We start from the raw sequence: 17,938 nt of genomic DNA, 5'->3' as shown, positions 1-17,938 counted from the left end.
GGATCCATTCCAGTCCCGGTGGGATCCATCCTGGAAGGATCCATCCCAACGTTTCTGATCCTGGTTGGATCCATCCCAATCCCAGTGGGATCATTCCCGACTTTCTCGATCCTGCCTGGACCCATCCTGGCAGGATTCCCGGTATTCCCGATCCCGGTGGGATCCATCCCAACAGGATCCATCCCAACATTCCCGATCCCGGCTGGATCCATCCCGATCCCGGTGCCACTGGTACCGCGACAATCGGGGACGGCCGGGGACACCCCCCGAGACACCCCGGGGTCCCCTCCCCTCATTTTGAGGTTTCTGGGGAGGCCCCGCCCCCGTTGCGCCCCCCCTGGATGTGTCCCTTGCCCCTTCCACAGGAACTGGGATAATTAAACATTGATTAATTCATTAATTACCTTTGGTAATTAAAAAAAACCTCCAAGTTTTTTTTTTTTTTGGGGGGGGGCGGGACGATCTCAAGCCTTCCCCGCTTTGGGGACGCTTCTGTCCCCAGTTTCCCCTTTTGTCCCCCCAGAATTTCCCCAAACCTCCCCCGGGGGCTCCTCCCGATTGGGCCCAGCCCCCTTTTAACCCCTCCGTGCCCGGTGCTGCCCCCCGCCCTCCCCGGGGGCGGGACCCGGGGCCGGTGCCGCAGCGCCGCCGCCGCCGCCGCCTCCGCCGCTCCCGGCTGCCATTTTAAGGTGAACAAAGCGGCGGAGGAGGCGGCAGGTGAGCGGCTCCGCGGTACCGGGAACCCCCGGTACCGGCACCGGCAGCGCGGGAGGAGGGCGGTACCGGAACGGGAGGGAGCACCGGGGGTCTCCGCTCCCCGCTGCGAACGGGGGTGGTTCGTCCTTCCCCGAGGCACCGGGGGCCTCGCCGGGCTTCTCTCCGGCACCGCGGGCCGGACCGGGAGCGGCCACAGGATTCCAGTGTCGGTACCGGGGTCCCCACCGGCACCAGGGTCCCAGCCAGTACCAGATTCCAGAGCGGTACCGGGGTCCCCACCGGGTCCACACCGGTACCGGGGCCCCAACAGGTTCACATCGGTAGCGGCCACGGGATTCCAGAGCGGTACTGGGGTCCCCACCGGCACCCGGGTCCCCGTCGGTTCCGGATTCCAGAGCGGTAGCGGGGTCCCCAGCGGCTCCGCGCCGGTACCGGACTCCCCGACACCACCGAAATCCCCTCCGTGCTGACCCCGGTAGTGCTCCCGGTACCGGAGCCGTCCCCGGCCCGGCTGCCACCGGCGACACCGCGCTCCGGTCCCTGCTGCAGATCCCGGTGACCTCCCGGGGGTCCCAAGTGGAGTCAAATGGGGGGATCCGCCCGGCACCAGGAGATTTGGGATCGCTGGGACCGGGGCATTTGGAATCGGTGGGATTGGGAACCGGGACCTTTGGGCACCCCCAAAACTCCTCCCCGCCCCTCTCGGGGGTCCCGCCGAGCCCCAGTACCGCCGGAACTGGCGCCCACTTTGAGTTTCCCACAGGAACTCGCCTTTCCCCCAGCATTTTGGGGTTTTTTTTTGTGTTTTTTTTCTGGGTTCTCTGCATGGCACGAGGGGGTCCCCACATTAATTTTGCTGATTTTAACCCCCCACCCCAAATTTTCCAGCCGCTCTCCTCGTGGCTCTGCCTCACGTGGACTTGGTGATTATAATTATTTTTAATTATTTTGATTTTGATTGTGATTATTTTGATTTTTAATACGTCCGGATCAGCTTAGGCTACCTGCTTCCCATCGGGGAATTCCAACAATCCCAATTAATTCCCTGCCGGCTTCGGGCTGTTGGGGACAGGGAGGTGACACCGAGAGCCTGGGGTGGCACCGGCTGGTGACTCACTGTGCCTCAGTTTCCCCACGTCAACCCACGGTGATGCCGTGCCTCAGTTTCTCCACAAAACTTTTGTGGCGTCTCTTTATGGAGTCTCCAAGGTGCTTGTGAGGTCTCCAGAGTTTTTTTTGGTGGGGTCTCCAAGGTTTTTTGGGGGGGAATCCCCCGGTATTTTTTGGGGGGGGTGTCTGAATTTGTTTGTGGGATCTCCAAGGTTTTTGTGGGGGTTTCCAAGGTTTTTTTGGTGGGGTCTCCAAGGTTTTTGTGGGGGTCTCTCCAGGTTATTTTTGAGGAGGTTTCCCAGATTTTTTTGTGTGGTCTCCAAGGCTTCTTTGGTGGGATCTCCAAAGTTTTTTGGACACCCCAACTCTGTGTGACAACCCTGTGCCTCAGTTTCCCCACACAAACCGCCGCGCCTCCCACTCCCTCTCCAGCTGGGTGGCGACGATGACAAAGGGACCAAAGTCCTTCCTCCACCACCTCCTCTGGCGACAGAACCTCCCTCGAGCATTCTGTCCCCTGTCCCCTGCAGGGATGTTCACCAAGAAACCCTACGACAGCGCCTACGGGCCACCCCCCGCCTCCTACGGGCCACCCACGGGTGACTACGGCTACGATTTCGGCGCCCGCTCGCCGCCACCAGGCTCCTACTACATTGAGGACGTCCCTCAGCATTTCTACAAGTGGTCGTCACCGCCGGGGCTGGTGCGGCTGCTGGAGGGCGCGGTGATGCTGCTGTGCATCGCCGTGTTCGCCTGCGTGGCCTCCACGCTGGCCTGGGACTACGGCTATGGCTACGGCGGCGTGCTGGGCACCGGCCTGGGCGGTTTCTACGGCTCCGGTTACTACGGCAGCGGGGTGAACTACGGCTACGGCTACGGGGGATACTACGGAGGCGTCACCAACCCGCGGGCGGCCAACGGCTTCATGATCGCCATGGCCGTGCTCTGCTTCCTGGCCCAGCTGGGGCTGTTGGTGGCCAGCTTGAGCAAGTCCAGCAGCTCGCGGTCGCGCCGTTTCTACCTGGTGGTCATCGTGGTGTGCGCCGTGCTGGCCTTGGTGATGCTGGTGGCCAGCATCGTCTATGTGGTGGGGGTGAACCCGCAGGCACAGATGAGTGGTGGGGGGTACTACTACAGCCCGCTGCTGGCCATGTGCAGCCAGGTGTACGCCGGGGGCACCGTGCTCAACCAGTACCTGTACCACTACTGCACCGTGGACCCACAGGAGGTCAGCGGGGACACCCCGGGGGATGGGGACTACTGGGAGGGAATGGGGACCACCAGGGGACGGGGACTACCAGGAGGGGACAGGGACCACGAGGAGGGGCAGGGACTACTACGAGGGGATGGGGACTACCAGATGATGGGGACCACGAGGAGGGGACAGGGACTACTGGGGGACAGAGACCACCAAGAGGCGATGGGGACTACTGGGAGGGGAGGAAGGGCCACCAGGGAATGGGGACCACTAAGAGGGGACAGGGACTACCGCGAGGGGATGAGGACCATCGGGAGGGGACAGGGACCACCACGAGGGGATGAGGCTATCGGGAGAGAATGGGGAGGAAGGACCACCAGGAGACAGGGACCACCAGGATGGGACAGGGACTACCAGCAGGGGACAGGGACCACCAGGAAGATGGGGACCACCGGGAGGGGAAGGAAGGACCTCCAAAAGATGAGGGAAGGACCACCAGGAAATGAGGGATGGACTGAGGGAGGGACCTCCAGGAGGGGAGGGAGAGACTGAGGGAGGGAGGGAGGGAGACACCCCCAAAAAATGAGGGAGGAACCCCCAGGGGGTGAGGGAAGGATCCCCACGGAAAGGTTTGGGATTCGGGAAGGGCAGAGAAAAATTTGGGATTCAGGAATCAGCCCCGCCCCCTCGCTCACCTCCCCCCTGCTCTTCCCCGAGCCAGCCCCAAACAGCAGCGATCCCAAAGCATTCCCGGACCCCGGTGCCGGTCTCAAATCATTCCCAGATCCCAATCCTGGTCCCTATCCCGATCCCAATCCCGGTCCAGGTCCCGCTCCCGGTCCCGTGCCTGACCAGGCCGGGGCCGCTCCCCCCGCCAGGGCTGGAATTGGAATGCGGCGTTTCCAGCCCGGCCGGCGGAACCGGGAGCGCCCGGGGCCGCCCGGGACTGGCACGAGATGGGGGCCCGGCAGTGCCCGGCTGGCACCGGGAGCCCCCAGATCCTGCCCGTCCTTCCCAAACCCCGAACCTTCTCAAACACCCCAACCTTTTCTGTCCTTTTAGAATCCCAAAACTTCCCAAATCCCAAAGGAGGTTTGGGAAGGAGAGGAAAGATTTGGGGTTTGGGAAGGTTTGGGAAGGACAGAAAAGCTTTGGGATGTGGAAAGATTTGGGGTTTGGGATTTGGGAAGGACAGGGAAATGTTTGGGATCTAGGAAGGTTTAGAGTTTGGTATTTGGGAAGGTTTGGGGTTTGGGAAGCACACAGAATCTTTGGGATTGGGCTCACCCAACACCACGAGGATTTTGAGGATGAGAGTCCCGATGCCAGGAATCCCTAAACCCCAAATTCCCAAACCCCTGAATCCCCAAATTCCCAAATCCTGAATTCTTGAATGTGGAATCCCCAAATTCCCAAATAATTCCTGAATAATTCCCAAATAACCCCTGCACTCCCTCAGGCTGTGGCCATTGCCTGTGGGTTCCTGACTGTGCTCCTGCTGTGCCTCATCTGCGTCCTGGCGCACAAAACGCGCAGCAAGATCTGGAAATACGGAAAACACAACATTTACTGGGATAAAATCCCTGCTGAGCCCCAGGGACCTGATGTCGAGGAGTGGGTGAGAGCTGCGAGTTCAGGATTTGGGGTTGTTTGGGACTTTGGGATTGTTAGGATTGTTGGAAATGTTGGATTTTGAGGTTTTCAGATTGTTGGAAATGTTGAGAGTTTGGGATTGTTGGAATTTGGGAATTGTTGGGATTGTTGGAATTGTTGGAAATGTTGGGATTTTGGGGATTGTTGGAATTGTTGGGATTTTGGGAGTTTTGGCAGTTTGGGATCATTGGAAGAGTTGGATTTGGGGGATTTAGGGGATCTGGAGACACTGGGAAGGGGTTCGGGGACACCAGGAGGGAACTTCAGGGGAACTTGGGGACTTGAAGAGGTGTGTGGGGACACCAGGAGAGGTTTGGGGACCTCGTGTGGCGACGTCAGGAGGGGGTTTAGGGACCCCAAGAGTGCTTGGGGACACTGGCAGGTGATACTGCCAGGCGACACTGCCAGGTGACACCGGGGCCACGGCGCGGTTTCGGTCTGGCCAATGATTAACCGGGAGGTGGCCCTGGGAAAACCTGGAGTGGTGCCATTGGATGGGGACCTTGGGGACATCCCGGTGTGGCCAGCATGGCCCGGGATGTGTCACCTGCTGGGGGATGGGTGAGAGTGTCACAGCGTTCCCGTGGGAAGGGTTGGGACAGTGGCTTTGGGGACACTCCTGTCCCTGTCCCCTGTCTCTATCTCTGTCCCCTGTCCCCAACCCCTTCCTTGTCCCCTGTCCCTCTCCCCATCCCTGTCCTCTGTCCCCTGTGTCCCCATCCCTGTCCCCATCCCTCTCCTCTGTCCCCAAGCCACCACTCCCAGTCCCGTGTCTGTGGGGCCATGCTCTCTGTATCGATTTTTATTTATTTTCATTTTATTTAATTTTATTTATTTTCATTTCTTTTGATCCTGCCCGCCTTTATTTGCTCAAAGCCCCTCCCTGGCCGAGCATTTCCTGTCCCTCTGGGGACACGGTGACACCCCAGGTGCCTCCCCCCCATCGTGCCACCTCCCCCGCTTTGGGGATGTCACCCCCTTTGGGGACATCTCTGTCCCCAGATGCCACCACAACTTGGGGACACACCGGGTGGCCCCCAGGAGGGGACAGCGGCGGAAGTGGCGTGTCCGGCCGGATGTCTCCAAGGCCACCAAGGCAGCGGGGACCGGAGTCCGGCACAAACAACCCACAAAGGGCCGGAAGGAAGGGGACGGGGGGCAGCCGGATGTCCCTTGTCCCCCTGTGGGGCCACCCCAAACCTCTGGGGGCGTCACCCTGAGGGTGGCACCAACCGCCAGCTCTATTCCTTTGTCCCTTTTGTCGCTGTCTCTCCACGAGCATTTGGGGTTTTGGGGGTTTTGAGGTTTTTGTGGTTGTTGGGTTTTGGGGGTTTTGGTTTTTTTGGGGTTCTTAGGTTTGGGGGTTTTTGGGTTTTGGGGTTTCTGGGTTTGGGTTTTTTTGGTTTTGAAGTTTTAACTTTTAGGGGGTTTGGGTTTTTGAGGGGTTTCTGGGTTTGGGTTTTTTTGGTTTTGGATTTTTTTGGTTTTGGAGTTTTGGAGTTTTTCGGTTTTGGGGTTTCTGGGTTTTGAGCTTTTTGGGGATGTCCCTGGAGGATTTGGGGGGACTCCAGGTGGGACAACAACCCCTGGTTTCCGTGGACTTTCTGCCGGATTTCTCAGGGAATTTTCGGGGATTTCTTGTGGGATTATCAGGGATTTCTTGGTGTATCTTCAAGAAATCTTCTGGGGTTTCTTGGTGAATTTTCAGGGATTTCTCGGACAATTTTCAGGGAATTTTCGGGTGCTTCTCGGTGAATTTTCAGAGATTTCTGCGTGGGCCAATTCCCACGCAAATTTCTCGGGACATTTCTCGCCGGCTTCTCCTTTATCCCAGCTGAGTTCTCCCCCAAAATCCCAAATCCCTTTTTCCAGGTGAAGAACGTGTCGGGCGGGACGAGCGTTCCGGACGAGGCCGCCACCGTCGCGTACTCGGAGAAGGGCGGGACCCCCGGGCCGGCCCCGCCCTACAGCCCCCCCTTGTACAGCGACCCCCCCCAGAAGGGCTGGAAAAGGTGGGGAGGGGGCGGCAGCGCCGGGGGACGGGATGGGGAATGTGGGGAATATGAGGAGGGGGCGGGAAAAGATTGGAGGGGTCTGGAAATTTGGGGAGGGGTCGGGAGAGTGGTGGAAAAAGTGGGGAAGGGGCAGAAGAAGGAGGGAAAGGTGCGGAGTGGTCGGGGAAAGAATGGGGGGGTTGGGAAATATGGGGAGGGGGCGAGAAAAGATTGGAGGGGTTGGCGAATTTGGGGAGGGGGCGGGAAAAGGACGGAAAAAATGGGGGAGGGGCGGAAGAGGGAGGGAAAGGTGAGGACAGGTCGGGAAATTTGGGGAGGGGTCGGGAGAGGGATGGAGAAGGGTGGAAAATTTGGGGAAAGGGCGGGAAGGGGTGGAGAAAATGGAGAAGGGGCAGAAGAGGGCAGGAAAGGTGAGGAGGGGTGGAGAAATGTGGGGAAGGGCCGGGAAAGCGGTGGAAAAAGTGGGAAGGGGATTAGAAAGAGGTGGGGAATATGGGGAGGGGTCTGGAAAGGGGTGGGAAAGTTTGGGAGTTGTGGGAGGGTTCGGGAATGGGTGGAGGGGTTAGGAAATAAGGGGAGGGATCAGGAGAGGGGTGGGGAAGGATTTGAGGGGTCGGGAAAGGGGGAATCCCCCTGTGCACCCCCAGGGCCGTGTCCCCGTGTCTGATGTCCCCATCTCCCACCAGTGACCCCCCCTCGGACCCCCCCTCGCCCTCGGAGGAGCCGGACGCCGCCCATCCCCCCCACAAGCCCCCCGCCCGCCGCGGCCGCCGGGGCCGGCGCCAGCCCGAGGGCTCCCAGGGCTCCCAGGGCTCCCAGTACGACACCGACCCCGCCACCGCCCCTGAGTCCAGTGACGAGCGTGACAGCGAGCAGTGGCACAGGTGACACTCGGGACAGTGCTTCTCACTGGGTCTCTGTGGCCCTGTGTCCCCATGTCTGGTGTCCCCATGTCTCCAGTGACCCAAATGTCCCCAGTGCCCCCATGTCCCATGTCCCACACCCAGTGTCCCCATATCCCAATGTCCCCGGTGTCCCCAGTGTCACCAATGTCGCCAATGTCCCCAGTGTCCCCATATCCCAAATCCAATGTCCCCATATCCCAAATCCAATGTCCCCAATGTCCCCAATGTCCCCGTATCCCATATCTAATGTCCCAATGTCCTCATATCCCAAATCTCAATGTCCCCATATTCCAAATCCAATGTCCCCATATCCCATATCCAATATCCCAAATATCCCCCAATGTCCCCAATACCCCCATGTCCCCAGTGATGTCCCCATGTTCCCCTGCAGGCTGTACCCCCCGATCAACTCCCCGGGCACACGCCAGCGCTACAAGGCGGATTTCGGGCAGGAGCTGCGGCGCTACAAGGAGCTCTGTGCCCACATGGACGGGCTCAATGAGCGCCTGGCACAGCTGGCAGCACAGCTGGACCAGGTGCCCGAGGACAGCGCCCAGTACCAGGTGTGCCCCTGCTACCCCCCAGACCGCCCTTGGTGCCCCTTTTCACCCCTTTTTGCCCCTTTTTCCTTCTTTTTACCCCTTTTTCACCTCCACTCCCCGCTTATTTCTTCCCCCATTCACTCCCTATTGTCCCCTCTCTGTCCCCTCTGTCCTTTCCATGTCCCTGTCTCCTCCTGTTCCTCTGTCCCTTCCTGTCCCTCTGTCCCTCTGTCTCCTATGTCCTTGTGTCCCCTGTCCCTGATCCCGCTGTCCTTCTGTCCCCTCTCTGTTACCTCTGCTCCCTTTGTCCTCCCATCCCCTATCCCCTGTCCCTCTGTCCCTGTCCCCCCCATCTCCCCTGTCCCTGTCCCCACTGTCTCCCCCGTCCCCTCTGTCCCTGACCCCGCTGTCCCCGCAGGCGCTGGCCGAGGAGTACAACCACCTCAAGGACGTGAAGAGGGTGAGTTCTCAGGGCTGACTTTTAGGGTCACCTGCCTCTTTGGTGACATCCCCCATATCCCCAAAATATCCCCAGAATGTTCCCAGACATCTCCTAAAGTCCCCAAATGCCTTCCCAGAGCCCGGAGTACCAGGACAAGAAGCGGGAATCCAAAACCCTCCGGAACAAACTTTTCCACATCAAAAGGATGGTCAGCGACTATGACAAGCTCCGGGGCTGACCCCAAAGCCACCACCCCCCAAAAAAAAGGGACATTTGTAGGGGGGACACCCCAAAACCCCACCCTCCGACCCCCTCCAAAGACTTTTGTGCCTTTTTTTGTCTTAAAAAATTCCAAAATTTATCATTTTGAGCCCTCCCCAGTGCCAAGGGTGGGAGGGGGGAATGATGGCAGCTGTTGGTGTGACCCCATCTCCACCCCAAGATGTCCCCCACACCCTTCGGGATCTACCCCAGTGCCTTCCCCTGGTTGTAAATAGGGTTTTTTATGGGGTTTGCACTCCCCTAGCTGCCTTAAAGGGGTTTTGGGGGTCCCAAACTGGGGTTTGGGCGACAAAAAAAACTTTTTTTGGGTTTTTTCTGGGGGGAAGGATGACCCAAATCCCAAAATATTTTGTAGGGAATTGGTGGGATCTGTGGGAATCGTGTAATATTTTAATTGTTTTGTAATAAATTAAGTGTAACTGTTGATTTTCATTTAGGGTCGGGGTGAAATGAGAAGGTTGAAATTCCCCTAAATTTGGGAGGGGACTCCAAAACCCCTCCCAGTTGTGGAGGGGAAATCCCAAATCCCTCCACTTTGGGAAGGAAATCCCAAATATCTCTGTTTAGGCAGAAAAATCCCAGATCTTGAGAAACCCAAATCACCCAAATACCAAATTCCCCCCTCCCCAAAAAAAAACCCAAACTGAATAAGAACCCCTGAAATCCCCAATTCCCCCAACCCAAAAAAAATTCCCAATTTCAGGATTTTTATGGAATGTTCCCTATTTTTGGAGTGGGTTTTATCTCCTCAGTTCCAATTTTTCTGCTGTATCCCAAATCCAGTCCCTGGGATTGCAGGAAATGTCTTTAATTGGCGTTAGTTAATGGGTTTATATGGCATAGTGAGGATTCCAATCAGTGAATAGTCCTGGAATCCCAAAATCCTGAAATCACAAAATCCTGAAATCCCGAAATCCTGAAATCCCAAATCCCAAAATCCCAAATCTTGGCTCATTCCAAACCACCGGAGTTGTAGGAAACATCTTTAATTGGCATTAATTAATGAGTTTATATGGCGGAGCGAGGATTCCATCGGCCAGGTATGGTCCCAGAATCCCAAAATCCCAAATCCTGAAGTCCCAAATCTTGGCTCATCCTGGTGCCAGCTGGGGGGAGACAGTCCCGGCGGGGGGGGGTCTGTGTCCCTTGTTGTCCCCTCCATCTTTGGGGACAGCCTGGGGACAAGGGCAGGGCCCCAGAGCTATTTGGGACAACACTGGGAGCTCTTTTGGAGACAACACCAGGTCCCCAAAACTTATGGGGACAACCTCAGGTCCCCAAAACCTTTGGTGACAACATCAGGACCCCAAAACTTATGGGGACAATGCCAGGACCTCAAACTTTTTTGGACAACACCAGGACCCCAAAACTTATGGGGACAATGCCAGGACCTCAAACTTTTTTGGACAACACCAGGACCCCAAAACCTTTGGTGAAAACTCCAGGACCCAAAACTTTTGGTGAGAATGCCGGGACCCCAAAACTTTTTGGGACAACACTGGGATCTCTTCTGGGGACAACCTCAATATCCCAAAACTTTTTGGGACAATAGTAGAACCCCAAAAATTCCTGTGACAATGCCAGGCCCCAAAACCTTTGGTGCCAACCCCACAACTCTGCAGGCACAACCCACAAGGGTGCACCCCCGTTCCGGCAGGGCCAGGAGCTGCCAGCATTGCGGAGAATCCCAATCCCCTTCCTGGGGAGTGTCCGTTCTGTTCTCTGGCCCATTCTGCTGTCTGGCCCATCCTGCTGTCTGTCTGGCCCATTGTCCAGCCCATCCCACTGTCCAGCCTGTCCCTACTATCTGGCCCATCCCGTTGTCCAGTCTGTCCCATTGTCCAGCCTGTCCTGTTGTCCGTCCATCCCACTGTCCAGCCCATCCCATTGTCTGGCCCATCCCATTGTCCCGCCTCTCTCGTTCTCTGGCCCATCCCCCTGTCCATGTGTTCTGCTCTCTGGCCCGTCCTGCTGTCCGTCCATCCCGCTGTCTGGCCTGTCCCATTGTGTGGCCCATCCCATTTTCCAGCCTGTCCCATTGTCTGGCCCGTCCTACTGTCCGCCCTGTCCCATTATCTGGCCCATCCCATTTTCAGGCCCATCCCATTGTCCGGCCCATCTTGTTCTCCGGCCCATCCCACTATCCATCTGTCCCGCTGTCTGGCTTGTCCCGCTGTCCATCCGTCCCGCAGTACATCCATCTGTCCCACTGCCCATCTGTCCGTGCATCCATCCATCCATCCTGCTGTCCGTCCGTGCATCCATCCGTCCCTACTGCCCGGCGCCGTAGGGCCAGTTGAAGGTGCTGCCGGACAGCAGCATGTCGCGGATCAGGGTCTCGATGGGTGTCTTGCCCACCAGGCGCATGAAGAAGAGCTGTGAGATGAGGGCGGCGGGCACGGCGCGCAGCGCGGGCAGCCGCAGCAGGAGCCGCCCGAAGCGCTGCGGCTGCGACGGGAACTGTGAGCGCTCGTACTCGGTCAGCGCCACCTGCGCCTTCTCCTGCAGCGTCTCCACGTGCGCCGGGTCCGACAGCCCGCAGGCGTCTGCCAGGGAACAGAGAGGGTTTCGATGTGTGGGGGGTGGCATGGGATCTGTTGGGAATGTTCCCAAATTCAATATCGCCTGAATCCATTGGGAATAACCCCAAATCCATTTGAAACAGCCAAAAATCTAATATCACAAAACCCACTGGGGATATCTCCAAATTCATTCGGAATAACCTCAAATCCATTGGGAATATCCCCAAGGGAATATCCCACAAGGCAGTATTCCCAAATCCATTGGGAATATCCTCAGATCCAATCTCCCAAAATCCATTGGGAATCTCTCAAAATCTATTGGGAATATCCCAAAATCCAATATCTCAAAATCCATTTGAAATATCCCAAAATTTAAAGAAATATCCTGAAATTTATAGGGAATATCCCCAAATCCATTGAGAATATCCCCAAATCCATCAGGAATCTTTCAATATCTCAAGTCCCCAAACCCTCAGAAAAACCCGCAAAAACATTTCCCTGTTCATTCCCAACTTCAGATGGACCCAACCACCAGCTCTTGGAAAAACACAGGAAAACCTCTCCTTACTCACTCCCAGAACCCCCAAACCCTCAGAAAAACCCTCAGAACAACCTCTCCCTACCCATCCCCAACCCCAAAAACCCTCAGGAAAACCCCAGTCCCTCCCACCCGCCCCCAGCCCCTCACCGGGTGTGAAGAGGGCAATGGCCTTGAGGCAGCTGTACTCGGCCGAGTCCACCTGCAGCCGGTTGAGCTTCTCCACCTGCTCCTGGAAGACCCGTATCTGATCCATGAAGGCCACCACCCTCTCTGCCGACATGGGCGAGGCGTGGAAGCCGGCGGCCGCCAGCAGCGGCGCCATGTGCAGCGGCAGCGCCGACTGCGCCGCGTTCAGCACGAACAGCTCGCTCCAGCTCAGCCGCAGCAGGGCCACCTGGTCAGACACGGGCAGCTCGGGGAAGAAGGGGATGTTCCGCGCCCACTCCACTGTGCTGAAGAGCAGGCGGGCGGCCAGCTCGCAGATGTTGTCGATGCCCATGACGCTGCCCGGCGGCTGCTGCTGCTGCGCGTACTGCGAGCCGTAGCGCGCCGCCGGGTAGGGTTCGGCGCGCAGCAGCTGCGAGATCAGCTCCGACACCGGCTGCCCGTTGAAGAAGTCGCCAGCTGGGAGGGGATTGGGGCTGCTGCTGGAGTGGCTGGGGGGAATTCGGCCCCGCTGCACGGCTGGAGGGGGAGGAAGGTTGGGGTTTTCATGGTGAGCACAAAACGTCCCATTAGATTTTCATCCCAACCCAAAAAATCCCACCACATTTTTATCCCAACCCCATATGGATCTTCATCCTGATCCCACATGGATCCTACTGGGTTTGCATGGTAAACCCAAAAGATCCCACCAGATTTTCATCCTGACCCCAAAAAATCTCATCAGATTTTTATCCTGATCCCACACAGATCCTACTGGATCTTCATCCTGATCCTGCATGGATCCTACAGGGTTTTCATCCCGATCCCAAAAAAATCCCACCAGATTTTTATCCTGATCCCACACGGATCCTACTGGATCTTCATCCTGACCCCAATCAGGTCCTACTGGATCTTCATCCCAATACCAAAGAAACCTTCTGGATTTTCATCCTGATCCTAAAAAATCCCACTGGATTTTCATCCTGACCTCACAAGGATCCCCCAAAAATCCCAAAAAAAATCCACAAAAAAGAGGAAAGAATTAGGGTTTTTTCCCCCAAAACCTTGGATTCCCAGAATTCCTGGATTCCTTGGGAATTTTTTCCCTACCTTCCTTCCTCATGCCCACTCGGAAGCACTTCTTGAGGCGGCAGTACTGGCACTGGTTCCGGTGGTGTTGGTCAATCTGGCAATCCCGGTTGGACCTGCGGGAATCATCGGGATCAGCCGGAATTAGCAGGAATTTCAGCCCACCCAAATCCATCCCAGGCATCCCAGAGCCCATTCCCCAGTTTTTATGGGATTTTGTTGAAATGGTCATTGCTGATGGGTTTTTTTTCATGATGATACCAAAAAATTCCATTGTATTTTCATCCTGATCCCAAAAAATCCCACTGGATTTTCATCCTGATCCCTGCCACATCTGGTAACGTTTTTGGGATTTAATTGTTGGTGAGCCCATGGATGCAGCTCCAGGAATTCCACGGAATTCCAGGAACTTCCTGTGGGATTGGGCCTGAAATCCCTCAGGCAGTGTTGACCCCAAATCCCACAGGATTCTGGGATAAAGGGAGAGAATTCCCCCCAAATTCCTCAGAGCCTGCAAAAGGATGGATTCATCCCAAAATTCCTCAAATTCCCAAAAACCCTGGAAAAGGGCTCCTGGCCCATGGATTCATCCCAAAATTCCCAAAATCCCTGGAAAAGGGCTCCTGTCTCCCATTTCCACATGGAATCTCCCATCCAACCCCCCCAGATCCCATTCCCAGGCTGATCCCAGAGCAGGAAATCCCTTCCCAGTAGGAATCAGGGCGGGAAAAGAGAATTTGGGATGAATTCTGCGGTTGGAGCCGCGGGAATCCCACCACAGAACCTTCCAGAATCCCAACACAGAATTAATTCATCCTCAACATCCCCGGCGCGGCCGGGAACGTGATCCCGATGAAAAGCAGGATCAGGAGCAGCCCTGACGTCTTCATCCAGGCCTGAATTCCCAGAAAACGACCGGAAAAGGCTCAAAGAACTGGGGAAAAAACGGGAATTATCCCAGAATATTTTTTTCCAGTGATGAAAACATCCAGGGGAGCCGCCAAGGTCTGGGAGCAGCAGGAAAAGATTCCAAAATTATCCTGGATTATTTTTTCCCCAGTGGATAATTCCTTGGAATTTTGGGAAAAGATCCCAAAATTATCCTGGATTTCTTTTCTCCAGTGGATAAAACCACCTGGATAATACCCACTGTGCCTGTGGAATTTTGCGAAAAGCTCCCAGAAATATCCCAGATTCTTCCCAATGGGCAAAATCACCTGGATGATCCCACCACAACCTTGGAATTTTGGGAAAAGCTCCCAAAATTATCCCAGAATTTTTCCAGTGGATAAAGTCACAAGGACAATTCCTTGGAATTTTGGGAAAAGCTCCCAAAAATTGTACCGGATTTTTTCCCAGTGGATAAAACCATCTGGGTAATTCCTTGGAATTTTGGGAAAAGCTCCTCAAAACTCATCCCAGATTTCTCCCAATCCCAGCAGGAATTCCCTCAATCCCTCCCCAGCTCCAGGGGCGGCACAGGCCAGAATCCAAAAAGGAAAAATTTCCCTTTTTTTTTTTTTTCAAAAGTCAGGAAGTGACTTGGGAATTTTTGGCTTTTCCAGAGGAACAAAGCTCCAGGATCCCGCTTTTGTTCTGGGAATCCAAACCGGCCCCAAGCTCATTTGCATATTCAAAATGCCTTTAATTATCGCTCCCGCTAATTACCCGCCCTAATTAAGTCATTAGCACAGCCCGGGCCTTTCGGAGCTTCCCAAATTTCCCAGCTCACTGCCTCCTATCCCACTGGAAAACTCCAGGGGGGATTTTTGGGAAAGGTTTTCCCGATGCTGGGGGAAGGTTCGGCTCTTGGGAAAAATCCGGGAGGAATTTACGGAGCTTTTCCCAAAATTCCAAGGAATTAATCAGGTGTTTTTATCCATTGGGAAAAAAATCCAGGATGATTTTGGGAGCTTTTCCCAAAATTCCAAGGAATTACCCAGGTGGTTTTATCCACTGGGAAAAATCCAGGATGATTTTTTGGGAAGGTTTTCCAGCTGGGAATTCTGGTCCGTGCCACTCCTGGAGCTGGGGAGGGGTTGATGGAATTCCTCTTGGGATTGGGAGAAATCTGGGATGAGTTTTGGGGAGCTTTTCCCAAAATTTCAAGGCTGTGGTGGGATCATCCAGATGATTTTGCTCATTGGAAAAAATCCGGGATATTTCTGGGAGCTTTTCCCAAAACTTCTAGGAATTATCCTGGTGGTTTTATCAACTGGAAAAAAAAAATCTGGGATAATTTCAGGGGAACTTTCCCCAAAATCCGGGATTTTTTAGGATCGGGAGCCGACTCCTGCCAAGATTGGATCAAATGGCTCCTGGATGATTTCCAATCCTTTTCCCTCCTCCCAAAAATTCCAGAGCCCTCCCTGAGCCGGGATGAGGGAATGGGGACCCTCAGAAATTTGGGAATTCTGCCCTCTGGGAGCAGCCTGGGAACTCCCTCGTTCCAAACTCTGGGAATTCCTGGCGGTTCTGGCAGCTCCGAACTTCCTGGGGATCCCATCCTGGATTCCTCAGGGATCCCGGATCCTGGAATTCCAGAGGATCCCCGCTCCCATTATCCTGGAATTCCAGGGACTCCCTGCTCCCGGTATCCTGGAATTCCAGAGGCTCCCTGGTCCCGGTATCCCGGTGGACTGCTGTCCCCGGTATTCCAGAGGATCCTGCCCCTGCTGGATGCCGGTGTTCCCGGTCCATCCCGGTGTTCCCGGTGCTCCCGGCATTCCCGCGGTTCCCGTTGGATCCCGGCCATGCCCGGGGTGATTCACGGGCACCGCGGGAACGCCGGGAGCGCCGGGAACACTGGGATGGACCGGAATGGACCGGGAATGGACCGAGATGGACTGGGAATGCCGGGAGATGGACCTGGAATGCCGGGAATGGGGACAGCCGGGGCTGGGGGATACTGAGATGGATTGGGGGGAAACCTCAGCTGAACTGGGAGCCCCTGGGCTGAACTGGGAGCGCCGTTTCGAGCTGCACTGGGGACCCCTCATTTGCACTGGGAGCCACTGGTTTGTACTGGGAGACTCTCGTGCTGTACTGAGAGCCACTGGTTTGTACTGGGACACCCCCAGCACCACCACACCGAGACCCCAACTCATCCCCAACCGGGATCCCCCGCTGTCCCCCCGCTGTCACCTGCAGGTGTAGCTGAGGTTCCTGCGGATGCTGCGCTTGAAGAAGCTCTTGCAGCCCTCGCAGGTGAAAACGCCGTAGTGCTTCCCGCTGGATTTGTCCCCGCACACCACGCAGTCCGCGCCGGCCCCGGGCCGCTCCTCCTCGCCGTGCTCCGCGTCGCTGCCGCCGCCGCCGGGGGACGCCGCCTCCTCCGCTCCGCCGCCGCCGCCGCCCCCGGTGCCACCCGCTCCGCCACCGTTCGGTTCGCCCCAAGCGCCGGCCACCATGGCCATGGCTCCGCGGGGCCGCGGGGGCTCAGCGCCGCATCGAGCGGAGCCTGCCGGTGCTGCTGCTCCTCCCGGTGCTTTTTCTCCTCCCGGTTCTTCTGCGCCCGGTGCTGCTTCTGCTCCCGGTGCTTCCCCTCCCGGTGCTGCTTCTGCTCCTGGTTCTTCCCCCCGTTCTTCTCCTCACGGTTCTTCTCACGGTTCTGCTCTCTGGTTCTTTTCCTCACGGTTCTTCTCCCGGTTCTTCCCCTCCCGGTGCTGGTTCTGCTCTCGGTGCTTCCCCTCCCGGTTCTTCCCCTCCCGGTGCTTCCCCGCGCCGAGTTCGGTAAGTTTTACCGAGGAACGGCCGGCTGGGAGAAGCTCCGCTTTTTGGGGTAGTTTTTTAGGGATTTTTTTGGGGTCGCCCCCTCAGGGATTTGTCGCTCTCCTCCTCCTCCTCCTCCTCCTGCCGGTTCACGGCCCCGCGGAAAGTTTGCGGCGGCGGCGGCGGCGGGGCCGGGGCGCGGCGCATCCCCCCGCGGGCACCGGCCGCATGCGGGGCCGCTCCCGCCCCCGGTGGCTCCTGCGCTCCGCGGCACCGGCTGGAAGGAGGAGGAGGAGAAGAGGAGGAGGAGGAGGAGGAAGGAGGCGGCGCTGCCCCGGTTCGCCCTCGCCGCTCTCCGGGCCCCGCCGCCGCTCGCAGCCCGGTGCCGGTGCGGCTGCGGGTGCGGGTGCGGCGGGACCGGCTCCGCCGAGCCCCGGGGCTCTCCCCGCCTCCCGTGAAAGAGCAAAGTTCAGCCGCTGCCGCGGTGGCCGCCCTGGATGCTCCTCCCCGGCCTCCTCCCCTTCCGCTCCCGGGTCCTGCCCCGGTCCCGGCCCCGCCGCTGCCGCCACCGCCGCACCGGGGCCGCTCCCCGCCCCCCGCGCCCCGCGGGTCGGGAACGGCCAGCGGGGCCGGCGGGAGCGAGGGGAGCGGGGATGGAGAGGGCGGTTCGGCGCCGGAGGCGGCGGCTGGGGCCCCTCCCGGGCCCCCTCGGCCGTTCGGGCACGCCCGGGGCTCGGCCGGCACCGGGAGCGCTGGGAAACCGGGATCAAACTGGGAAACCGGGATGGGGCCAGGAAACCGGGATCAGACTGGGAAACCAGGATCAAACTGAGAAAAAGGGATGGGACTGGGGAACTGGGATCAGACTGGGAGCCTGGCACTGGTATCCCAAATCAAACAGATCCCGGGATCCAGGCGGGGGCCTGGCAGGAGCCCCACGTGGCACCAGGATCCCATCACGGAACTGAGAATCTGGGATCAAAATGGGATCACTGGGATTCTGGGTCAAACTGGGAACCTGGCACTGGAACTGGGATTACAGGATGTAGCTGGAATCCCAGCATCAA

General features: G+C 57.3%; 2 protein-coding genes across 2 annotated transcripts; one reads left to right on the top strand and one right to left on the bottom strand.

Moving 5' to 3' along the window:
• The first annotated feature begins 688 nt into the window (after positions 1 to 688).
• On the top strand, positions 689 to 9,278 carry OCLN (occludin). The gene is made up of 8 exons (XM_058821137.1): positions 689 to 717; positions 2,358 to 3,055; positions 4,485 to 4,643; positions 6,551 to 6,690; positions 7,380 to 7,577; positions 7,990 to 8,161; positions 8,559 to 8,600; positions 8,719 to 9,278. Exons 2-8 carry the CDS (start codon positions 2,360 to 2,362, stop codon positions 8,818 to 8,820), a joined length of 1,509 nt encoding a protein of 502 aa, XP_058677120.1. The 5' UTR covers positions 689 to 717; positions 2,358 to 2,359; the 3' UTR covers positions 8,821 to 9,278.
• A 565-nt stretch (positions 9,279 to 9,843) lies between these two features.
• On the bottom strand, positions 9,844 to 16,587 carry NR2F6 (nuclear receptor subfamily 2 group F member 6). The gene is made up of 4 exons (XM_058820992.1): positions 16,305 to 16,587; positions 13,182 to 13,276; positions 12,075 to 12,611; positions 9,844 to 11,410 (listed from the first exon to the last, which is right to left on the bottom strand). Exons 1-4 carry the CDS (start codon positions 16,574 to 16,576, stop codon positions 11,136 to 11,138), a joined length of 1,179 nt encoding a protein of 392 aa, XP_058676975.1. The 5' UTR covers positions 16,577 to 16,587; the 3' UTR covers positions 9,844 to 11,135.
• Between the last annotated feature and the right edge of the window lie 1,351 nt (positions 16,588 to 17,938).

This window comes from Ammospiza caudacuta, chromosome 28 (assembly GCF_027887145.1).
Source record: "Ammospiza caudacuta isolate bAmmCau1 chromosome 28, bAmmCau1.pri, whole genome shotgun sequence".
NCBI lineage: Eukaryota > Metazoa > Chordata > Aves > Passeriformes > Passerellidae > Ammospiza > Ammospiza caudacuta.
Note: the sequence above shows the minus strand (reverse complement) of the source record. Positions and strands in the feature narration are given on the sequence as shown.

What these genes read in the sequence shown, in the direction of transcription:
- OCLN (XM_058821137.1), top strand. Translation starts at nt 2,360, where the DNA reads ATGTTCACCAAGAAACCCTACGACAGCGCCTACGGGCCACCCCCCGCC. An exon ending in GACCTGATGTCGAGGAGTGG is followed by an intron (nt 4,644 to 6,550) that starts GTGAGAGCTGCG and finishes CCCTTTTTCCAG; the next exon opens with GTGAAGAACGTGTCGGGCGG. An exon ending in ACCTCAAGGACGTGAAGAGG is followed by an intron (nt 8,601 to 8,718) that starts GTGAGTTCTCAG and finishes ATGCCTTCCCAG; the next exon opens with AGCCCGGAGTACCAGGACAA.
- NR2F6 (XM_058820992.1), bottom strand. Translation starts at nt 16,576, where the DNA reads ATGGCCATGGTGGCCGGCGCTTGGGGCGAACCGAACGGTGGCGGAGCG. An exon ending in AGTGGGCATGAGGAAGGAAG is followed by an intron (nt 12,612 to 13,181) that starts GTAGGGAAAAAA and finishes CTCCCCCTCCAG; the next exon opens with CCGTGCAGCGGGGCCGAATT. An exon ending in CATTGCCCTCTTCACACCCG is followed by an intron (nt 11,411 to 12,074) that starts GTGAGGGGCTGG and finishes GTTCCCTGGCAG; the next exon opens with ACGCCTGCGGGCTGTCGGAC.